The sequence below is a fragment of the Dicentrarchus labrax genome, unplaced genomic scaffold (assembly GCF_905237075.1).
Source record: "Dicentrarchus labrax unplaced genomic scaffold, dlabrax2021, whole genome shotgun sequence".
Lineage (NCBI taxonomy): Eukaryota > Metazoa > Chordata > Actinopteri > Moronidae > Dicentrarchus > Dicentrarchus labrax.
This window is the reverse complement of record NW_026136721.1, coordinates 26999722-27019132: the sequence shown is the minus strand read 5'-3', so window position 1 is coordinate 27019132 and position 19411 is coordinate 26999722. Positions and strand designations below refer to the sequence as shown.

Here is a 19411-nt window from a genome sequence, read left to right as displayed (position 1 = left end):
GGTGGAAACAATCCAAACGCTATGAGAGGAATCTCATAGCCAGACAGCAGTTTCCTTTTGACCTTTTGGATACAAAGCCCGCTCAGACTGTAAAGGGAAACACCTTTTTGCTTTGTTTCTTACAGATAAGGGGATACTTTTTTATGCTTTTAGCTGCTTCAGCAGTTTTTCTTTCAGTTGTTGTTAGTTTTTGTTGTTTTCCCTCAATTTCACTGTCTCAAACACAGTAAGAAAGAACGAGATCTAATCATCTGACTGCTTATTGTGTATTCCACTCTTTTAGGACAGGGTGTGGGCCAACGTGGCCAAATGTCTGAACTGTGTAATCGCCATGGTGGATAAACTCCAGGAGGAAGACAACAGCAAGCAGGAGCCAGTCCCTGACCAGCAGCTAGCTGATGTCATCACCTCACACAACCCCGGTAAATGATACACAGAAGCACAATCATATAATCATCTCTGGTGACTGTCACCATCATGTGAAACCTGTTATATTATTACACAAGTTATCTGATTTTGGCTGGTTGAAATCTACAATCCTCTCCAGCTACTGGGCAACAACATTAGTCACCTGTTTTGATTGTAGCCCAACAACATGAGGGTTGTATTTTACTATAATGGACATCCAAACATCCCTCCACTTTGGGCTCCATAAATCAGCTCCTTCAAGTGGAAACATACAACTTCAACTCCCTTCCTCCTCCTAGCATTTCCAAGTGGTATTCGTCGCAAAGACAGCCGATTGCTTTCCATTTTCCTCAAAGCCTAGCTCCGTGAAGTTTGTTCCCAGTGGCAAACATGGGAATGCATAGTGAAAGCGAGGCTTATCTAAACGTGGATGTTGTCATTATGTTATGGCCAGTGTACTGTGAAAACAACATTTACTTTATAATGATAAGTTAAAGCAAATAAGTTTTATAATTTCAATATAAACATGGTTATCTGTTCAATTTTCCTTTCTTGTTTTTATCATAGTAGGTCAATTTCTTCAGCAGCAGAATCAGAACCCAAAAATCAAATATACTTAGTTTACTGTTCTAGATAAACCTTGCTCCCTTTATACTTACCAGCAAAGGTCTAAAATATCCAACAACAGCCCCAACAGGCGTAGTTTCTTTGTTATAGTTGTAGCTTTCTGTATGATAAATTGGTATTAAATGTCTTCATATGTGTTAATTCAAGCTATTAAATGAAACTCTGTGCTATCTGTAGACAACCCACTGTGTGTAAAAAGACCCAGACTCAATGATGATTTAGACATCAACTGTTTGATGTTATTTGTCTATAAAAGCCAAAACCACTCAAATATTTTCCCATTTTAGAGGTTGTTGTTCCTCTTCACTTAAACAGGTCCTGTGCTGCATCATAGCTAACTTTTTATGTAGTATAGTGCCGAATTGGGTTTAACTTTTCCATCATTATCATTGGCAATATAGTATTGTGACTTATCTGATATTTCCCTTCCTGTCCCCATCACAAAGCAGCAGCTAATTTTAACTTGAAAAGAGCTTTTTGGCCAAAGATTATATTAATAAACTGAATCAAATACATTTTCACTGTGAGGGAAATAACACTGAGCAGTCAATGTCTTTCAGTGTATTGGAAAAGCCTCAATTGAAATAAGTGAGACAAGACTGCGGTCCAACTTAGAGGCTCCCTGTTGTTTAAGCATTAGAAAAAGAGAAACTTAAATCGTTGCCAGAGAAGTGGATGAAAGCAATATTTGATATGCAGAGCCATTCACTGTTGACTGCAAGCTGCCCAGTCTTCCCTTACGTCCAATGAAATCCTGCCTCAAGCTTGTGTCCAGACAAGTGCCCAGCCTGATACAACTGCCAACTGGCACACAGAGCAGCGGCATTAGTCTGACCAGGCGACAACGAGAGTGTGTGTGTGTGTGTGTGTGTGTGTGTGTGTGTGTGTGTGTGTGTGTGTGTGTGTTTGTCACAGGCAAATGCACATTCAGGCATCGGTGCAAGCGGTGGTGCATTTGTATCATTTTGTGCCTGCATGTACATGTGTGTCTGTGTGTGTCTGTCTGTCCAAGTGAGCTGGCAGGTAAGAACAAGGCGCCCGGTGTTCAGTCTGAAAGATAAGCTCAACCCCCCCGAGCACCTTTATTAAGATGCTGAACAGGCTCAGAGCAAGTGGTCATCTGCCTGTCTAAATACAAACATGGACGGAATAATGAGAGCGGCTTTATCTCCTAACGGAGACCAGTGAAGCCCAGACTTTTGATGACAAGGCGTTGTGGGGTTTGGATGTTTGGACAGGTGGGCTAGCGAAGAGATGACAGCTGGAGTTCTGTTTCCTCCTCCTCTGTGCAGAGGCGGTATTTGCAGAATGAGATAAGACATGATTTCTCTGACAGGGCAAGGGCAAGGCTGATGTGCTATACATTCTTGGCCGTATCCAAACGTGCTTGTGTGTGTGTCTGTTCATTCTGATCCTCACTTCCCCAAAATAACTTTTTTAAAATGATGAAGCTAAACAAAATGCATGGTTAAAAAAACTCATTTTGTACATTACTTAACCAACACTGCCCTCTGTTGGCTAGTGAGGAGATCATAAACTTGTTTTTGATGGAAATGCATCCATGAAATACCACTAGAGCTGTGTCATACATTTAACATACTGTTTCTAAGCAGGGTTTTAGTATCTAGTGTGATAAAATGAAGTATACACAAGAAAGTAAGTATGCATACTGCATCTGTTTCATCTCTGATTGTGCTGTGGGTATACAGTATTATCTAACAATGGAATACACAAAGGAAATCACGGCTGCAAAAGTTTCTTTTTTTTTAAAATAGCAAATAAATCAGTGTATTATGACAATTAGTATACAGTACATAGTCAGTGGTTCCCAGCCAGGGCTACTTCTGCAGGTTGTACATGGAAAGCTCAACTAATTAAGTCCAAGTAACTGAACTACTTTTGGTTTGATTTCAAGATTTTAACATTTATTTGTGTTTAACGTCCAGTGTGTACAATATAGGGGCATTTAGCAGTGTAATTGCAGATGGCAACTCCCACGCCTTCACGCCTCCAGCCTCCCCTTCCAAGTGTGAAGTAGAAACTACAGTGGCCACAAAACACATGAACAAACGCAAACGTTCCTGTCTAGAGCCAGTGAGCCAACATAACAATTCCTCTATTCAAATGCTTTAATAAAAACATGCCAATAGATCTTCCTAAATGTTACCCACTGGCCCTTTAAGTGTAAAAATATACAAATAGAATGTGATAATGATCAATAATCTATAAAAACCAGTAAGCTTCCCATCAACCTTAGTCAGTTGTAACACATAAACTCCACATGTTGCAACTGTGTGCGTGAAAAACTAGTTATCAAGTGACGAGAGAAGTTGAAATACTTGAAAGTATTGTATAAATAGTTTCTCCAATCTTGCGACAACCTAACAATTGGCTCACTTTCAAATGGAGCCATGGGCTTTTACTTTAGAGTAATCTTTTTCAGTGTTATGTTCCACTCCAACATCCTTTTTCAACAGAAATTACACCGCATTAAGAAAGTAAAGAGGCAATTACATAATGTCTTTAATGAGCTTTGGTACAGTGTGAGATATTTGGCAGTACATTTTAGGGGCCTTCTTACAAGTAGTAATTTCCTGACAGAGAACGCATGGTGCACAGGTGGGAGGTTTCTCTCAAACGAGGCAGTGTAAAGCGAGATGGACAAAAAATATCTCAGATCTGTTCCTGGTGAAAAGTCATTACACTGCCAATTTGGTGACTTTTTGGCAAATGTACAGAATAAAAATGGCATCAGACCGTTTTAATTCACACTGTCCAACCAGTACAGTAGATGTGTTTAAATCAGAATTATATTTAATGTTGTTAAAGCAGGAACAGCATTAAAGCAGTCTGAACTGATCTACGAATTAATGAGTGATTCTAACAGTATCTGTTATCCACAGCCGTGTGATACTGAATGAAAACTTTCTCCTTCAGTTCATTAAACCCCTGCAGATGGCTCTTTTCCAACTTTATTTTAACAAATGTTGTTTGATGTTTCTTTACTAAAACATATTATGGTGCAAAGGCTGGTCTGTCACATAAATAGTGTGATCATTTAGGATGTAATTTAGTGAAGAATTAGGACTGAAAGTATTGAACAGCTTTAACAAAGTACTTGTTTTTATTATTTATTTATTTCGTCACTGTACTAATTAACTGTTGAAAAGCCCTCACCATCTGCCTTTGGCTGCAGATTCCTGGTGCTGTGTGTTCACATCATGCCACTATCCAGACAACAATATGATTTCCTGAAGGAATGTAGAGTTATTGTTGTCAAACTTCACTGATTGGCACAGCTGTTTCAGACCTATAAGACCAGTGATGTGACTGGTTGAGAGTATATTTATTCTTATAACCACACCTTCCGATTCTATGTTTCTACTTCACCCAGCCCTTTATACTTTGCACTGTGCCACATTTATGAGCCAACATATATTTAAATAGGGTCCAATGTGTTGCCTTATAGTACAGTAAAATTTACTGAATTAAAAATGCATTGGCCAATCATTTACCATTATTTGCTGTGCTTAACAAGAAAATAAATACTGTGCCGTACTGTATATATCAGTTTTATTTCATGTTCACACAAATATTTATATGTCATGTTTTTGTATGTGAGTCTCTTATCAGCTGACCATTTACTGTAATTCCTCCCCATTTTCAGGAAACACGAATGGCTGAACTGGTTTCACTTCACAGATGTGTGTTGTTTCTGACAACATAAGCCTTAAGGCATATTTTTATCTACAACCGCACCATAATTATCATTCCATCTTTGCCTCTTCCTCTCTGTTACCATTCCAACTTTCTCTTCAGGCGACTGGCGGGAGCAGCTGCGTCCTCCAGTGACCAGGTTAAAGGAGTGTGTGATGGAGGTGGTGGAGAAGGCGAAGAAAGCCATGACCTTTGTGCTCCTGCAGGAGGCAGCCTGTAGCATTCCACAAGGCTTTCTCCTCCAACAGAGGCGAGATGTGGTCTTCAGTCAGGCAGTAGGTGGCCACACTGAAAGGATAAACAACTCTTGTAGAAGTCCTCAGGAATTTACCTGTCTTGTACATACCCTGTGTTCACAAAACCACTTATAGATTTCACTTTGTAATGCAGATGTCAACACAATACTTGACACGCTGACCGGTAAAGCAGTTTGCTATCTAATTGCCCTTTGTGGTCCAAAGTCCAAAGCTTTTTTTTTTTTTTTTTTTAAAGCAATAGGCCATAATTGTTCTATAGAAGTTTAATACAACAGCGTCTATTCATTTGACAGATTGGGTATCTATACACCAAAATATAATGTGTGTGACGCAGAAAATATTTAAGTTAAACTACAATCTTAAATCAAATAACTATCAAGGGAGAATTACAACTCAAATGTTGTGGTCCGAATACAGCTGTGAGGCTGCAGCTGAACATCCCCTTGTATTGCAGCTGAACTATTTCAGAACCTGCATATTCTGGGCTCCCTGTTTTAGCTTCATATGGTTTGTGGCTGCTTAGCTGTTTTTGCAGAGGACAGCTTATAGAAGATGTTGCTAAAATGTGTGTGTGTGTGTGTGTGTGTGTGTGTGTGTGTGTGTGTGTGTGTGTGTGTGTGTGTATGTGTGTGTGTGTGTGTGTGTGTGTGTGTGTGTGTGTGTGTATTAACAGCTGGCAGCCTTAGCCTGCGGTTTCGTGATGAGGCTGTACGCAGGAATGCAGGACAAAGGCTTCCTGAGGCAGCTCCACCTGGTTGGCCTGGTGGCCCAGTTTGAGAGCCTTCTCAGCACATACAGTGAGTAAATCTGGAAGAGTAAAATCACAATTGGCAACTTCAAAACCTCTGAACACAGATTGAACACTTTTATTTGGTTTCTAGAAAGGAAAAAACCCGGCATAGTGGTTTGGTTTAGGTGAGCCAAAATGTAGCTGACTGATGACTCACTGGTTTTTTTTTGGCATATTACATGGCCTTTTATTGCTTTATGTTTTACACAACATTTTTCCGGGACACTGGATTAAGGGCCATGTAAGATATGAGCATACCTATTCTAGTTACCTGTTCCACCATGATTAAAGGCACACTATGCAAGATTTTTACCTTAATATAACAGCTTCGAAGTCATTTCGATGGTAAACAAACTCGTAGTACAGCGAATCATCCCGGAGGCCTGAGGGGATCAGGCCGTGAGTGCAGAGACGCAGAGCCGTATATAGAGACGGCTCTGGTGAGTGGTATTTACGACAGTTAACGTTAAATACAAGTACTCGGCAGCGACTCTAGGGGTAGCTGTTTGACAAAACCGGAAAACTGCATAGTATGCCTTTAAAGCTCTCATTAATGCTGGTTTGCCAAAGCTCATGGTACAGCCCTCAAAGAACGGACTAGTCAGCAAAATTAACTGCTGAAACACGGCTAATACCTTGACCCATTTTTAGGATCCATGTTCCATCATCCAGTTAAATTTTACAATTTGAGCCGAACTCGCCTCGATTTGAGAAACTAAAAAGATGCACGGAGAGCAAGAATCCAATCACTACTAATTTTGTTTTATTAAACCGTTTAAGGTGAAGAGATTGGGATGCTGGAGGACATGGAGGTTGGGATCTCAGACCTGCAGAGAGTCGTGTTCCAGATCACAGAGGCCAAGACAGATGACCTCAGCGACCTCCAACCTTTAGTGTGTGGCCGACGGTGAGACATTATCTCCTTCTCTTTGCTTTTTCTTTGCTTTAACACTGCATTTGAGTGGGCCTCTTTATGTGATAATGGCAAAGACAAAGCTGTTGTGTACTACAACCTATTGTAGCATTGTTCAGTACATTATAAGGAACAAGTATAGATAATGGTCTGTTGTTGGCCAGTCGCCAACACACCCAGCTGACTGAATTGAAATCTTTTCATTTTAAGATTTGAAATTAACATTTTATTTTACTTCTCCTATAGATTCTTTATTTTTAAAAAAGGGCATGACATGTAATTGCAGTTTCTGAGGGAAATGGGCTGTGCAATTTAGTACAAATAATAGGGAGTGGAGACAGTGTTCATTTGGTACACTTTGAATGAATTTCAAGTAACCTTGTACAAAAGTAACCATGTTTTAGTCAAATTCCATTTGTAAACACTACCAAACTACTGTGTTACTACTACTGCTGTGTAATTTCCTGGTTCTTTCTTACTGTGAAAAAAAGAAAAAAGCCCATCTGAACATATGAATACATAAATATTTTACCCAAAGAAGCTCTGAGGACTGAAATATTATCCATAAAATTAGTTCAAGACAAGAGATTAACAGTGTGCCCGTTTTTGGGGTTTTTAATCTACATTCCTGTCAATAAATCAGTCTAGTGTAAGACCTTTATACTAACTGTTACCTGCTGGTGCTCAAGTACTCTGATCAGTGGGTACTTACAATCTGCACAGTTTACTGTTTACAGTTTACTGTTTACTGTACGGAGCTGCAGCCATTTCCTCTGACCCCTCCTAGTCCATGTCTGCACTTTCACACAGACAGAAGCCCACTTTAATATTTCTACTGCAGTGTTTTAAGAGATTCCAGATCAAATATTAATGCAGAGGTGTTAAGCTGTTTATAGTGTATCATATTCAGTGTACAGTCCTGACTGTAAAACACCAGAAGTGATATTGACTAATCTAGTAGGATGTCTGCTCTGTTTTGTGCTATCTTTATTATCTGCTCTCCGACCATAATTATAACAATTATAACAATGCTTGCTACTGGGGTTCTTTGTGGTATACACTGTTTGGACCAAACAAACCCCAAGTGACCTGCACAATGGAAAAAATCCTGTGTAATAGTATGCCAAGGGTCCCCGCTGTAGTAGTTTGCCATGGCAGGGTGGAGTGCTGAAGTCATCGTTCATAAATACCCTCCCCCTGCCTGCAATAAAGCAGAAGCTCACTTCTAGGACATTTGCCACAACAAGGTCAAGCCAGGTTGTTTGAGCTGGTTGCTGTACACGTTATGCCAACTGTAATAAAATGTTACACTCCTCTTGCTCCACCCCCTCCCCCCTCCATGCATATCTGTAAGGCTGTCTGTCTCACACGCTTACACTCTCTTACACTCATGCATTAAGACCGTCAGTCTCTCTTTTTAAAAGCTTGCTCAGGCCTGTCTTGTGTGTCAAATTGTACAATTTCCCAAACATATCAAATTCTAAAGAATTGCAAAACATATAGAATTTCTGTTATATCACTTTATCTCTGCTGGCTTCCATTTCTTTCTTTCTTTTTTTCTCTCCCTGCATTCAGAGACCACTTCACTGTAGAAGTGCCATTACCACGACTGGTTTTCCAGACCTTGCCAGAGGAAATCAAGGAGGGCAAGCCTCTTCGAGTTTTCCCGGTGCTGTTTAACGTGGGCATCAACGAACAGCAAACTATAGCTGAGAGGTACTGCAGATACTCTTTGTTCACTGTGAAGAACTTCCAATCTGTCGCACTTAAGAACAAAGTTGTGTGAACGTGTTAACCTAGGCCAGTGTGGTCTTAAGGTTATCAATATGAAGTACTAGTGTTGTGCATGTCTTGTTCTTTATTCTTTATTCTTACAAAGGGCATCCATTATATCATTAATCATTAATTAAATTAGAATAATCTTCTGTGCACGAGGCATTCAAAACTCTGCCACACTCACTCTCCCTCATAGGCAGAAAACGGTTGTAACTATATTGCCTTTATGTATGTTAATTGGTTTAAGATGTTTTCTCTAAAAGCAAAAAGCAAAATCCTACCAAAGCAATTATTTTCATGTTTTACCACGTTGTTTTTCAGCTGAATGCAGCATTCACTGCTCTGCATTATTGTTACATCCACTGATAAACAGTTAAAAAAAAGATTAGTGTTTAGCGTCTTGGTGATGCTCTGCCATAATTGACTTTATTCTCTCTGTCATCTTCTCAGGTTTGGAGATATCTCTCTACAAGAAAGAATAAACCAGAGGAACTTTGAGATGTTAGAAGCCTATTACAAATCATTAAGTGAAAAGGTGCCACTAGAATGTAAGTGCACATTTTCATTTATTTTACCAAAGAGAAATACTCTTTATCTTTGTAAACCTTTCCAGGTCCCACTGCTGCAGCAAAGCAACTCTTATGTGAAGTTATAAAGATGTGGAGAAAAGAGCATTAGCCAAAAATATATTGTAATATGTATTGATCTTATGAGTTTAACACAATTTATACATTGCCACTTTATCGTTTAAAAGGTGGGTCTTGGAATTTAGTCTTTTAAAACAGTGAGAAAAAAGTGTGGGAAGTATGAAGCAAATTGTTTTTTATTTAGTCTGCTACCAACAGAACCTGCATTTAGCCTTGAGTGGCAGCCTGTCCTTACATTTTCACAACAGCTGCACAGGAAACAGAACCACTTACTGGCAATGCATTTTGTATTTTCTATGAACAGGTCTACCGTGTTTTCAGACACAGACTGACATAAAGGAATTACTTGAAACCCTGGGCCAGAATGTAGTCACAAAGAAGAGAAAGAATGTGGAGATACTATGGATTGCTGGAACGGTGAGCAGTAGTTGTTTTTGTAACTTTTTGTCCTTGTCAAGTAAGACAGATTTCTCTGAACCAAATAAACATTGTCTTGCATAACCATGGTAACTGTAGATACTGACAATACTGGCATATTGATATTTCATGGGCTTCAATGGGAGTAATGAGCCAAGCGAAATGTAACTGCCTGGGCATGATAGATTGACTTAAGATGATATTTAATAAACATTGACATTCAACCTGAAATTAAATCTCTTTCAGTGAACGGTTATACATGTTCTTACAGTGCTTGTGATCCACTGCAAGAATCTGTTTAAACAAGATGGATCTACAGCCATCTTAGTGGCTCTGTGCTGCTGTTCAGATGGAATAATGTGACTAATGAAAAAAAATAGTTTTTAGTTGGAATATCACCAAAGATATTATAATTCATCCTCTATGGATCATGAATGTCTTTTACTGACAAAGACATCAGTTCGCATTACTGATGCATGTATTGTATTTGTTTTTTTTCCATTCAGATCTGCCGAAGGTTAAATGGCATCAGGTTTACCAGCTGTAAAAGTGCCAAAGACCGGACATCCATGTCTGTCACATTAGAGCAGTGTGCCCTCCTACGTGATGAACACCAGCTCAGCAAGGATTTCTTCATCCGTGCTCTGGACTGTATGCGGAGGTAAGACAGTAATAAAAGAAAGTATAAAACTATTATGGGTGCAAGTTATTGTTCCAACCAATCTCAAACATGCTGCATTTAAAAGGTCAGTCATCCAAATAACTTGAAGATAGTTTCTTATTTTGATTAAGTAGTATGTAGCTGTGTGATAGTTTTGGTTTTATTTCCTCAGATAAAGAGATCAGAGATCCATCTCTGAGATTTCTGCCTCAACCCCAATGTAATGGGGGCTCAAAACTATATGGTGGTTACTCTGGATAATCCACAGACCTCCCTAGCTATTTTAACTGGAACTACTTTCTACAAAAGAAATCAAATTTAAGAAAAATCAACTGACTAGAGCTCTGTGGGTAATCCAGAGTAACCAACTAACACAACACAAACACAATACAATTCACCTAGACTGTATTTGGGTTATTAGTGAGTTTTTAGTGAGCGTACCTCAAAATCTCAGTTCCTAAAACCAAAACTATCAGCTTTATACTACTAGTGAAAATTTGGTAAACTGACTCTTTAATCAATATATCTGAAGTCTTAGCAGTTGTTATACTTAAACAAAAGTGTTAAAAAAGTCTGGTTAAAGTCATAACTTGCACCCACATTAATATTATTATTGTTATGTGTGAAAAAGCTGACGTTCATTTGCACACATCAAATACATTTCGCTTACTCCCTGCTTATCACTGTTAAAGATGTGCCCGTATAGACATCATCATGTGTTCCCATCAACATCACCACCTTCCCTCACACATTCAAAGGCAACCATGCATGTTCCTATCAGTGCTGCAGGAATGCTGCTGCCTTTGGTGTTTGTGTTTGCCAGCAGGATAAACATCTGAATCAGTCTAAGTTCTAATTAAAGAACCTTTATAAAGCCGCTGGTGAAGTGCATATCTGAAATGTCTGGTAATGATCTGCATAGCTGATGGTAGCTGTGTTAGATGAATGGCCACAAGTCAATCTCTCAACATATTCTACAGATGCTAGATGTTAGGACCACGCAGAACTCTTCCACTCCTCCTTTTCTGTCATTGTGGTTATTTGAAAAAAAGAGCTCTTGTTTAAAACGTATCCATGTACAATGCACAGCACAGTAAGCAACTCAAACCTGTGCTTTATTTGCCAAAAGAATTACAGCTGGCAAGCATGTAACTAGCCTTGAGCACACCTACCTAACATTAGGCAGAATGTAATGAGGATATTGTCACACCAAAACAAAACAAAAATGTATGTGTGTGGCAGATTATTATCACTTCCTGATGTCTGACATTTTTGAATATATGTCATATTGCTCCCATAGGGGGTTGAAACAAAAGTGCAACAGTAATTCACTGTCTTACTGGAGGAGCTGCATTCAAACAGTAGTTCGGTGTTTATACAGTACCTACAGTAGAAAACTATACTTCTAAGATGACTGTATTAGCATCCATAGCTTTATAATCTTTTCAGAAATGTGTGCATTGGGTTTTATTTTGTCATTGATTTCACATTAAGATGTATTAAAACGTCTGGGTTTTTATAAATGCGTAATGGTGGGAGATCAGTGTTAGGATCTAGAGTAAAAGGATAAAAGGAAGCTGCATTTTAGCTGTGAGAGTACACTGCAGTGATATCCTCCAGGCACAGTGAAGTGATTCTCTTTGACCGTCTGCATTGTCTTCACCTCTGACACCAGCACGCTCCTTGAGAACAGCGACTAAAATCAGATTAAACACTGTAAGCTCTTCTATTTAGTTCTAAATAACTAAGGCTGTGGTTCTAATTAAACCTCCATACTTAGTAGATTGATTAGTCTTGAAGAAGACAAATTTAACTTTAATTCAGTGTTGAACTGAGGTGAAGTGAGAGAGGGTAATTAGGGGATGCTAATAAGTGCTACCTAAAAGGAGGAAAATCTTAACACACTTCTTAAGTGGCAAATATGAACATTATACTCTGTTGTGTTTCCTCGCCACTCCAATATTTTTATGTTGGAATTAATCTGAATTTAATATATAAGCACTAAATTAATAAGACATTACTGGTTTTGTATGGCACATGTTTTTTTGTTTTTTTATCACTAATATAGTGCATAATTAGTGCATTTAACCTGATTAAAGACGCCGTCGGTCGGGTTTGTCAGGTCACACCTGTGTGGTTGACAATATCAGTGCTATTTTACGTCATCACTTTAGTAAATAATATATTTGATTTCCAGTTCCCTGCTGAGTCAGTGATGTTTAAGAAAGCTGCTTGTTTGCCTTTTAGATGGAAAGTTACATTTTTCCTATATAATATGTACAGCAACTTCAGTGGGTATTTAAGGTAATTCTGTCTGTTGTCGTGAAAAGAGGCAGAGGATTTGTATCTCACATTTGTCCATTAATTGATTTCACAAATTAGGTTTGTTATTTGTTTTGAATAGGAATGCGGAAGGCTTTAATGACAGTGAAAAGACAGGCTGGACCAGTTGACTCGCCGCAGCTCCATTTAGTTTTTTCCAATTGTGGCCGGTTGTGAACCTACTACAATATAGTTTTACAGCTGTGTTTTACAGTATGTGATATAAAGTTTGATATTAGGAAGTTTGTCATTTATATAATTTTCTGGTCTCGACATGCAACAACAGCACACAGATTTAGTACATAGTGTCTCTTAGTCAGTCTATCCTTGTTGGTCTAACTAATCAAGTATTTCATCTGTGTTGTTTCTGTGACTCATCTAAAACCTCCAGGCATGTGCTTGTTTGTCTTACACACACGCCTAAAGGTCCTACAAACTGTTGTGGGTTTCTTACAGGGACTCTGGCAATGAAAAGAAAGCAGATTCACTCTTTGATAGAGATGTTTACTGTACTGCTGACAGCGAGCCACATCTGTCAAAAAGTGTGAATGAAAGTGAAATGCTATCCTAAAAGAAATCAATAGAGTAAATCAAACTTAAAAACAGATGTTTAACAAAAACCTGTTAAACCACTACTTTGAACATGAGCCCTCTGCTCTAGGCTGCACTAGATGAAGCCGGATGTAATGAAAACACATTCTACATCAAGCTTTTTGTTTTTGCATCATTTTGCATGCCTCCTCCTCCTCCATCCTCTGCCATCTCAGCTTTCCGTGAGCATGTTTCTCACATTTGTGGTTGTTTGTGGCTGTGGCTTTTTAAGGCAAAGTCTGTACTAATGTGTCTGAGTGGGCCTTCTGGTAACAGCCTTTTTTGGCTCTCAAGTGGTCAAACTGTGCCAGAAGTGCCTCTTAGACAGCATCTTAGCTGTACTAACACCACAGTGTATTGATCTATCTCTGTTCATTCTGTTTCACTCTGATGGGCACCCCTGCAGTCGGCTGACCCAGGGAGACATTGGGCAGTGGGAGGACCCTGAGGCTGGCGCGTTGACAGAGAACAAACCAGCATCACGACACTTTTACCCCATTGCCCTGCTGCTCGTTAGCTCCCACTTACTGGTTGTGTGGCTCATTTTAAGTCTTGTTTTTCTGCTTGCAAAATATCAATAAATTGCTGACAATGCCATTTCTGCTCAATTCTTTATTCTGTGTTTGCTGGTTCTTCTGTTTAGAGTGGCAGTAGTGTTATGTGATTGACTTATCTGTATAACGGGGCGATCGAGGCATTTTTTTACTTATCGGTACAGGCTACATCAGGCTTCATTGATCCGATCTTTAGTACTATATCAGCTGTCACACAGCTGTCTTTACTCGCAAAGCCATTGTCAACTTTCACCGCTGTCCGCCTCTCCATTCTGAGCTCTGCATGTCAGGGCCAGAGGAGAGACAGCAATAGAGAGCCAACACAGCAACACTCAACATGCCACTGCAAGTCCAACAAAAATCCAGTGAACAAAAAGCCAATAAGTAATTTATCAATGTAATTGGCACAAAAAGATGGACAGAAGGAGAAAAAAAACGTTGGCTATCCTTACTAATTTAGTGCGAGTGGCTTTCTATCAACCTCAATCTACATGTTCATCATAATCAAATATCGTGTCACCCAGTGCAATAGTGTGGCACAGAAAAGTAAGCTATAATTCAAATACACAAAAAATATATAATATATATATATATATAATAAAAAATATGTTATTAGGATCAGTTCATTGTTCCTTTCGCTCTTTTCATATGATTTGCTGAGAATTATATAGAATATTGCCAGCCTTATCCTTTAACATCTAGCATCATATAAAACAGTCGATGCTGTACATAAAATGTGGAGTTAACTAGCAGAAGTTATCTGTGAAACTGATTCGTTTTTTAAAGATCTTTTTGCAGTGGCACGTAAAACATGTACAGTACACACGTTTAGATCTGGATTACGCGTATGGCACTATATGGTCCATTAGTAAAGGGTTCATGGGTTTTGCGGAAACATATCACAACTCATTTTCTGAAATACAGCTGAGATGCACATTTCAGTGTGCCTAAAACAGCAATTGTATTATTAATTGAGAAGGAATTAACCACTTTGGTATTTAGCACTGTTCTGACAGAGCTCATTTTATTTACACCAAACAATAGGTATGTAGGCCTTCAGAGCTTTTCCTTCTTTCCAACTTTGCTGTTTCAGGGGACAATCCCACACTGTCTTCTTTTGCAATTCTTTTTTCTGTCTCTCTGTCTCTAACTCTTAACTGTTAAAAGTCACAACTTATTTACTATGGTGTGCTCAGTATAGCAGTGTGATTGTAGCTCTTTTCAGATTTTCACATACCTATGCTGCAAATTGTACACAACAGCAAATGTTTCCAGGGGACACTTAAAACTGCTGAACGTGCTAATTATAACTAGCAAGATACATCATGCAGTCAAACTAAGATTAGCTTTTAGCTCATTTTGCAACATTATTGTATTGAGTAGTCAACTTCAGCAACTTGCATGTCTGGATTTGTTTTTAAACCCAGTCTTTTGTGTCAGCACATGCAAAGTAAAAGTAAAATACAAAGAACCTTGTGTAGCTCTGATCCAGAAAACCCAGTAAATAAATTAAGGATGAAAGTAAATATTCCACTCCCACATAGAAACATATTTAATATTTCTAAACCCCCACCACTGAGATTTCCACTATCCTATACAAACATATTTCAGTAACTTTCAAAGTGTTCCACTTTTACCAGTAATGAATGGACAACTGTATACCTTGGTTGATGATTTGAGTGAAAGAACAAGTCCTGTTACTGTATGTATTGCCAGTTCCAACTTGGCAAAAACATCTCACAGTCCAATCAAATGCAATGGCATCCCAAAATTCAGGTGGTCCTACATCTAACTACTTTACCCTGTGTTCTTTTATAGGCTGTTTTAATGCTTTAACACAGTGTAATCCAATAAAGACAGTACGGACCTACAGCAAAAACCATAATCTGTGACATTTGTTTCTTATTTGTTAGGACTGAGTCTCAGATGAGCTGATTCATGCCTTAGGCATTTGATCATAGTTGTGGTGGAGGTTTTGTGTTGGATTGCATTTTGATCAACACTAAGTTATTTCTAAAATCAGCCCAAAGGATTTCATAAAACAAGGATCAAGGCACTTTAAGGTACTTAAACCTGAATAAAAAAGCCAGGTCTTGGCTGAAAGATTTGAAAGGTTTGTGATTGGCATTGAAGGCCGTTCCTCTCATTATAATACCAAAGTGTTCTAATTTTAAATCAAAATGTGAATATTTTTAGATTTTAAAAATTACAAGATGCTCGAACAGGAACTGTTCCACTGGGTGTTGGAATAGAACAGTTTATTTTGGCTAATTAAGAGGTCTGTCCTGGTGATGGCAAGGTGAAGGTAATACAGGGTGCACTGTGTTAGGAACATTTTCACCGCTTTACTTTCACATCAAATAGCTCTTCCTTTGGTACTATGTTTCCTCAGCCCGTTCAGTATCCATCTGCAAAAGTTCTTATACTCTGGTTCTCCAAGGTAAACAGCATTTCCTCATCTCTGTCATAATCCCTCATTTCTATTTTCTTATGTTGGTTTTTTCTTGCATAAATGTGAGTCCAATCCAAACAGCTGATCTATAGCGTAATTCACCGTACATTTAACCCCACAAAAACTATGCCCTTCAGTACAATTGTGAGGTACTTTACTTGACTGTTTCCATTTTCTGTTATTTCATAATTCGACTCTACCACAACTCAGAGGAAAATATAGTTTTTACTCCACTACAGTTATTTTACAACTTTAGTTACTAGTTACTTTGCAGATTTAGATTAATACAAAATATAAATCAACTAATAAATTATGATATATTATTATAGACTGAGCTTCCCAGCGGTATATAAAGTAGTTAAAATGAGCTCCACCTTTACCAGCTGCAACATTAAAGTGATAAACACATCAATAATTATAATACAATAATATAATATATATTATTATATTCTGCATAATGAGTACTTTTTTGGTACTTTAAGTATATTTTGATCCTAACACCTTCATACTTCTACTGAAATAAAACTGAATGCAATTTTATTTTTCAGCATTTCAGCATGTTATCAACCTAGCTGTTCAAATTAAACAATCAATTATTTTATTCAGTAAGAACACAAATTAGTATTTTGGCAAGTCATTTTGTTTAGAGAGAATTCACTTGTATTTTTGGTGAGAAGCCGGTTTTAAAGGCTTCTCACATAATTCAGAAACTCATTCATGCTTCCTTTTTTTGTTTTCCTTTCTTTTCTTCCCTCATTCCTCTTCACCCTCTTTATTTGATCACCAGAGAAGGATGTCGGATTGAGAACGTTCAAAAGAATATTAGATGCAGGAAATATGCCTTCAACATCTTGCAGCTGATGGCCTTCCCCAAGTGCTACCGACCACCAGAGGGGACTTACGGCAAAGTTGACTCTTGAGGACACAAGTAATGTACTATCAAAAAAGTCATTGTGTGTAAGTAGTAAATATGAGAGCTTTGACAAAATAGTGAGGATGTAAAATGTTTCTTTCTTTTTAAGACAATTCTTTGTTTAGTTTTTGGTTACTCTGTTATGTAAGGGGGCAGTGTATGTGTTTATTGTATCCCAAGCTGGATTTGCCAAATGTGTTATTTGTCAAGTTAATGCACTTTCTATATTTGCCTTTTTCATGGCTTAAGCAGTGCTGAAGAGTGGGAAAATACATTGGATAAACTTCTGTGCCACAGTGTTTTTTGTGGTCTTCCCAATGCTTTAGAAACAAACAGTTTATAGTCTCATTACATGTTTGGATATACAGAGCTGTACAAGATGAAGATTCATACCCAAAAGTTCCCTCCTGCTTCTAGGAGTTCATCATTTTGTGCAGTTCATGAGCATTTGATCTGTACATTATTATGGTATCACATATCCTGGTCCAAACTTTCCTTATACTGTTTTTGACTGTTGCAGATGTGTAGTCTCATTAATTTTGACTGAACTGTCCTCATGGATGTAAGTTACATACCAGTATTTTAAAGCTTATTTTGATAACTCATCCCATTCTCGTAATGGTTGCACCTGAGCTTTTTTCCCTTTTTATATCTCAAGGTACAGCCAGTGTAACCACATGAAGTATAGGTGGGTGTTGGAACAAGATGAGGCTATTGGACCATCATTTCTGAATGCTATATAAGAAATTGCATTATTTATTTTTATATTCAAAGATTATTTTATTTTCTAAGGGTTGATACCTTGGACTTAAATGCATGTTTGAAATGTATTTGTTGTGTCATAGACTTATTTACAACTGGCTATTTGAATAAATATAAATAAATGAATAATAATAAAATAAAATAATGGTTTAATGTGGATATTTGTGATTGTATAATGCTATATGTATGTATGTTTTGCATACTGTTAACACTGAATTCCATAGTTGTGCATTTAATTGAACAATTGAACTACTACAGTTAAATGAGTCATAATTGAATACAGGCGTTGTATTAAAAACATTAAATATATTCAGGTCAAAACAACTTCCAAGTAAAGCACTCAGAGAGACTACTTACAGACTGTAGTCTTAAAAGGAGGCCCTGAAAAATGTGTCACTTGCTCTTTCATGGTGAACAGCATCTATTGTCACCTTCGATTCACAGCAGGAATGTTGGATTCCAACGGGCACCGCAATAAAAAAATGTTTTAAGGATTAGTGTTTTGGATTTAGTGGGATCTAGCAGTGAAGTTGCAGATTGCAACTATTCGAATACAGCTCAGCCTTCCAAGGGTGTAGGAGAAACTACAGTGGCCGTGACACTCAAAAATCTAGAGCCATTGTTTGTTTTGTCAGTTCTAAGCTACTGTAGAAACATGGTGTTTCAACATGGCAGCTTTGGTATAAGAGGTCCTGCAGCGTCAGTAGATAAAAACGGTTCATTCTAAGGGAACGTAAACACAACAATTCTTATTGTCAGGTGATTATATACTAACGAAAACATACCTATGAATACACACTGGACCTTTAAAATGCATCAAAACATAAAAAATAAAAAAACTTTTCAAACCACTCCTGAAGTCTCAGTTCTTTGCCATTGATTTGTTTTCTCAGTATGTTCAAATAATCCCCCCCCAACTAGTAAATGATTAAAGAAACCACTTATGAGGTGGTGATACTGACAGTTTGCTCACCAGGCTAACACAACTCATTGACTAAGCTCTGTCTCTGTCTGTATCTAGTTACAACACAAGACACCCATGAACACACATTTAGAACATAGAAAAAGATTTTCAGCACCCTCATTGTCCTCATTACAGCAAATTGTTGCCACATTAATCTGATGTGACAGAGGCTATTGAAAAGTCTTCCCCTAAATCAAAGACGAATCCACACCTCGATCATTATCACCATTTTCCCATGAGTCATCTAGATCACTATTGCGATACAGGAGAATGCTTCCAACCTGGTAGATGCACATTAACAGAAATAGAAAATCTGACCTGACACAGAGCCATCATTATTAACACCTGTTGCAAGGAATCAACTTACTCTTTGTAAGGCACAGTCTCCACAAAAATGGATTACCTGAGAATACATTTGTATGAGCAGCTAGTAACAGCAGGCTACCATCATTTCTGGCTTATTCCTTATAACTTACCTGCTACTCCTCATGGACTTACTTTAAGGTAATTTATAAAGTGGTTTTGTCATTCTTCCATTTCAGCTCTCCAGTGTCAAATTCCACACAGAGGATCATATGATGAGACCAATGAAGAGCACAGGAAGATCATAATGTTCTCTTCTTTTTTTCACTTACTTAAA

The 19411-nt window shown here is 38.1% G+C and overlaps 1 protein-coding gene across 8 annotated transcripts in view; it reads left to right on the top strand.

Annotated features, from left to right (window-relative positions):
- Window positions 1-17964, top strand: part of inpp4b (inositol polyphosphate-4-phosphatase type II B) — a 127146-nt gene extending 109182 nt beyond the window's left edge. For 7 of the 8 annotated variants that reach the window (XM_051386711.1, XM_051386713.1, XM_051386714.1 and 4 more), the window contains 9 exons: window positions 284-422; window positions 4855-5027; window positions 5683-5806; window positions 6580-6706; window positions 8288-8428; window positions 8939-9036; window positions 9440-9552; window positions 10059-10213; window positions 13533-13723. In XM_051386711.1, the coding sequence (XP_051242671.1) occupies window positions 284-422; window positions 4855-5027; window positions 5683-5806; window positions 6580-6706; window positions 8288-8428; window positions 8939-9036; window positions 9440-9552; window positions 10059-10213; window positions 13533-13707 (1245 nt within the window). In that variant the 3' untranslated portion in view covers window positions 13708-13723. Of the gene's footprint in view, window positions 1-283; window positions 423-4854; window positions 5028-5682; window positions 5807-6579; window positions 6707-8287; window positions 8429-8938; window positions 9037-9439; window positions 9553-10058; window positions 10214-13532; window positions 13724-16919 lie in introns of those variants that run through there. The other variant, XM_051386712.1, reaches the window with a different exon arrangement.
- The last annotated feature ends 1447 nt before the right edge of the window (window positions 17965-19411 follow it).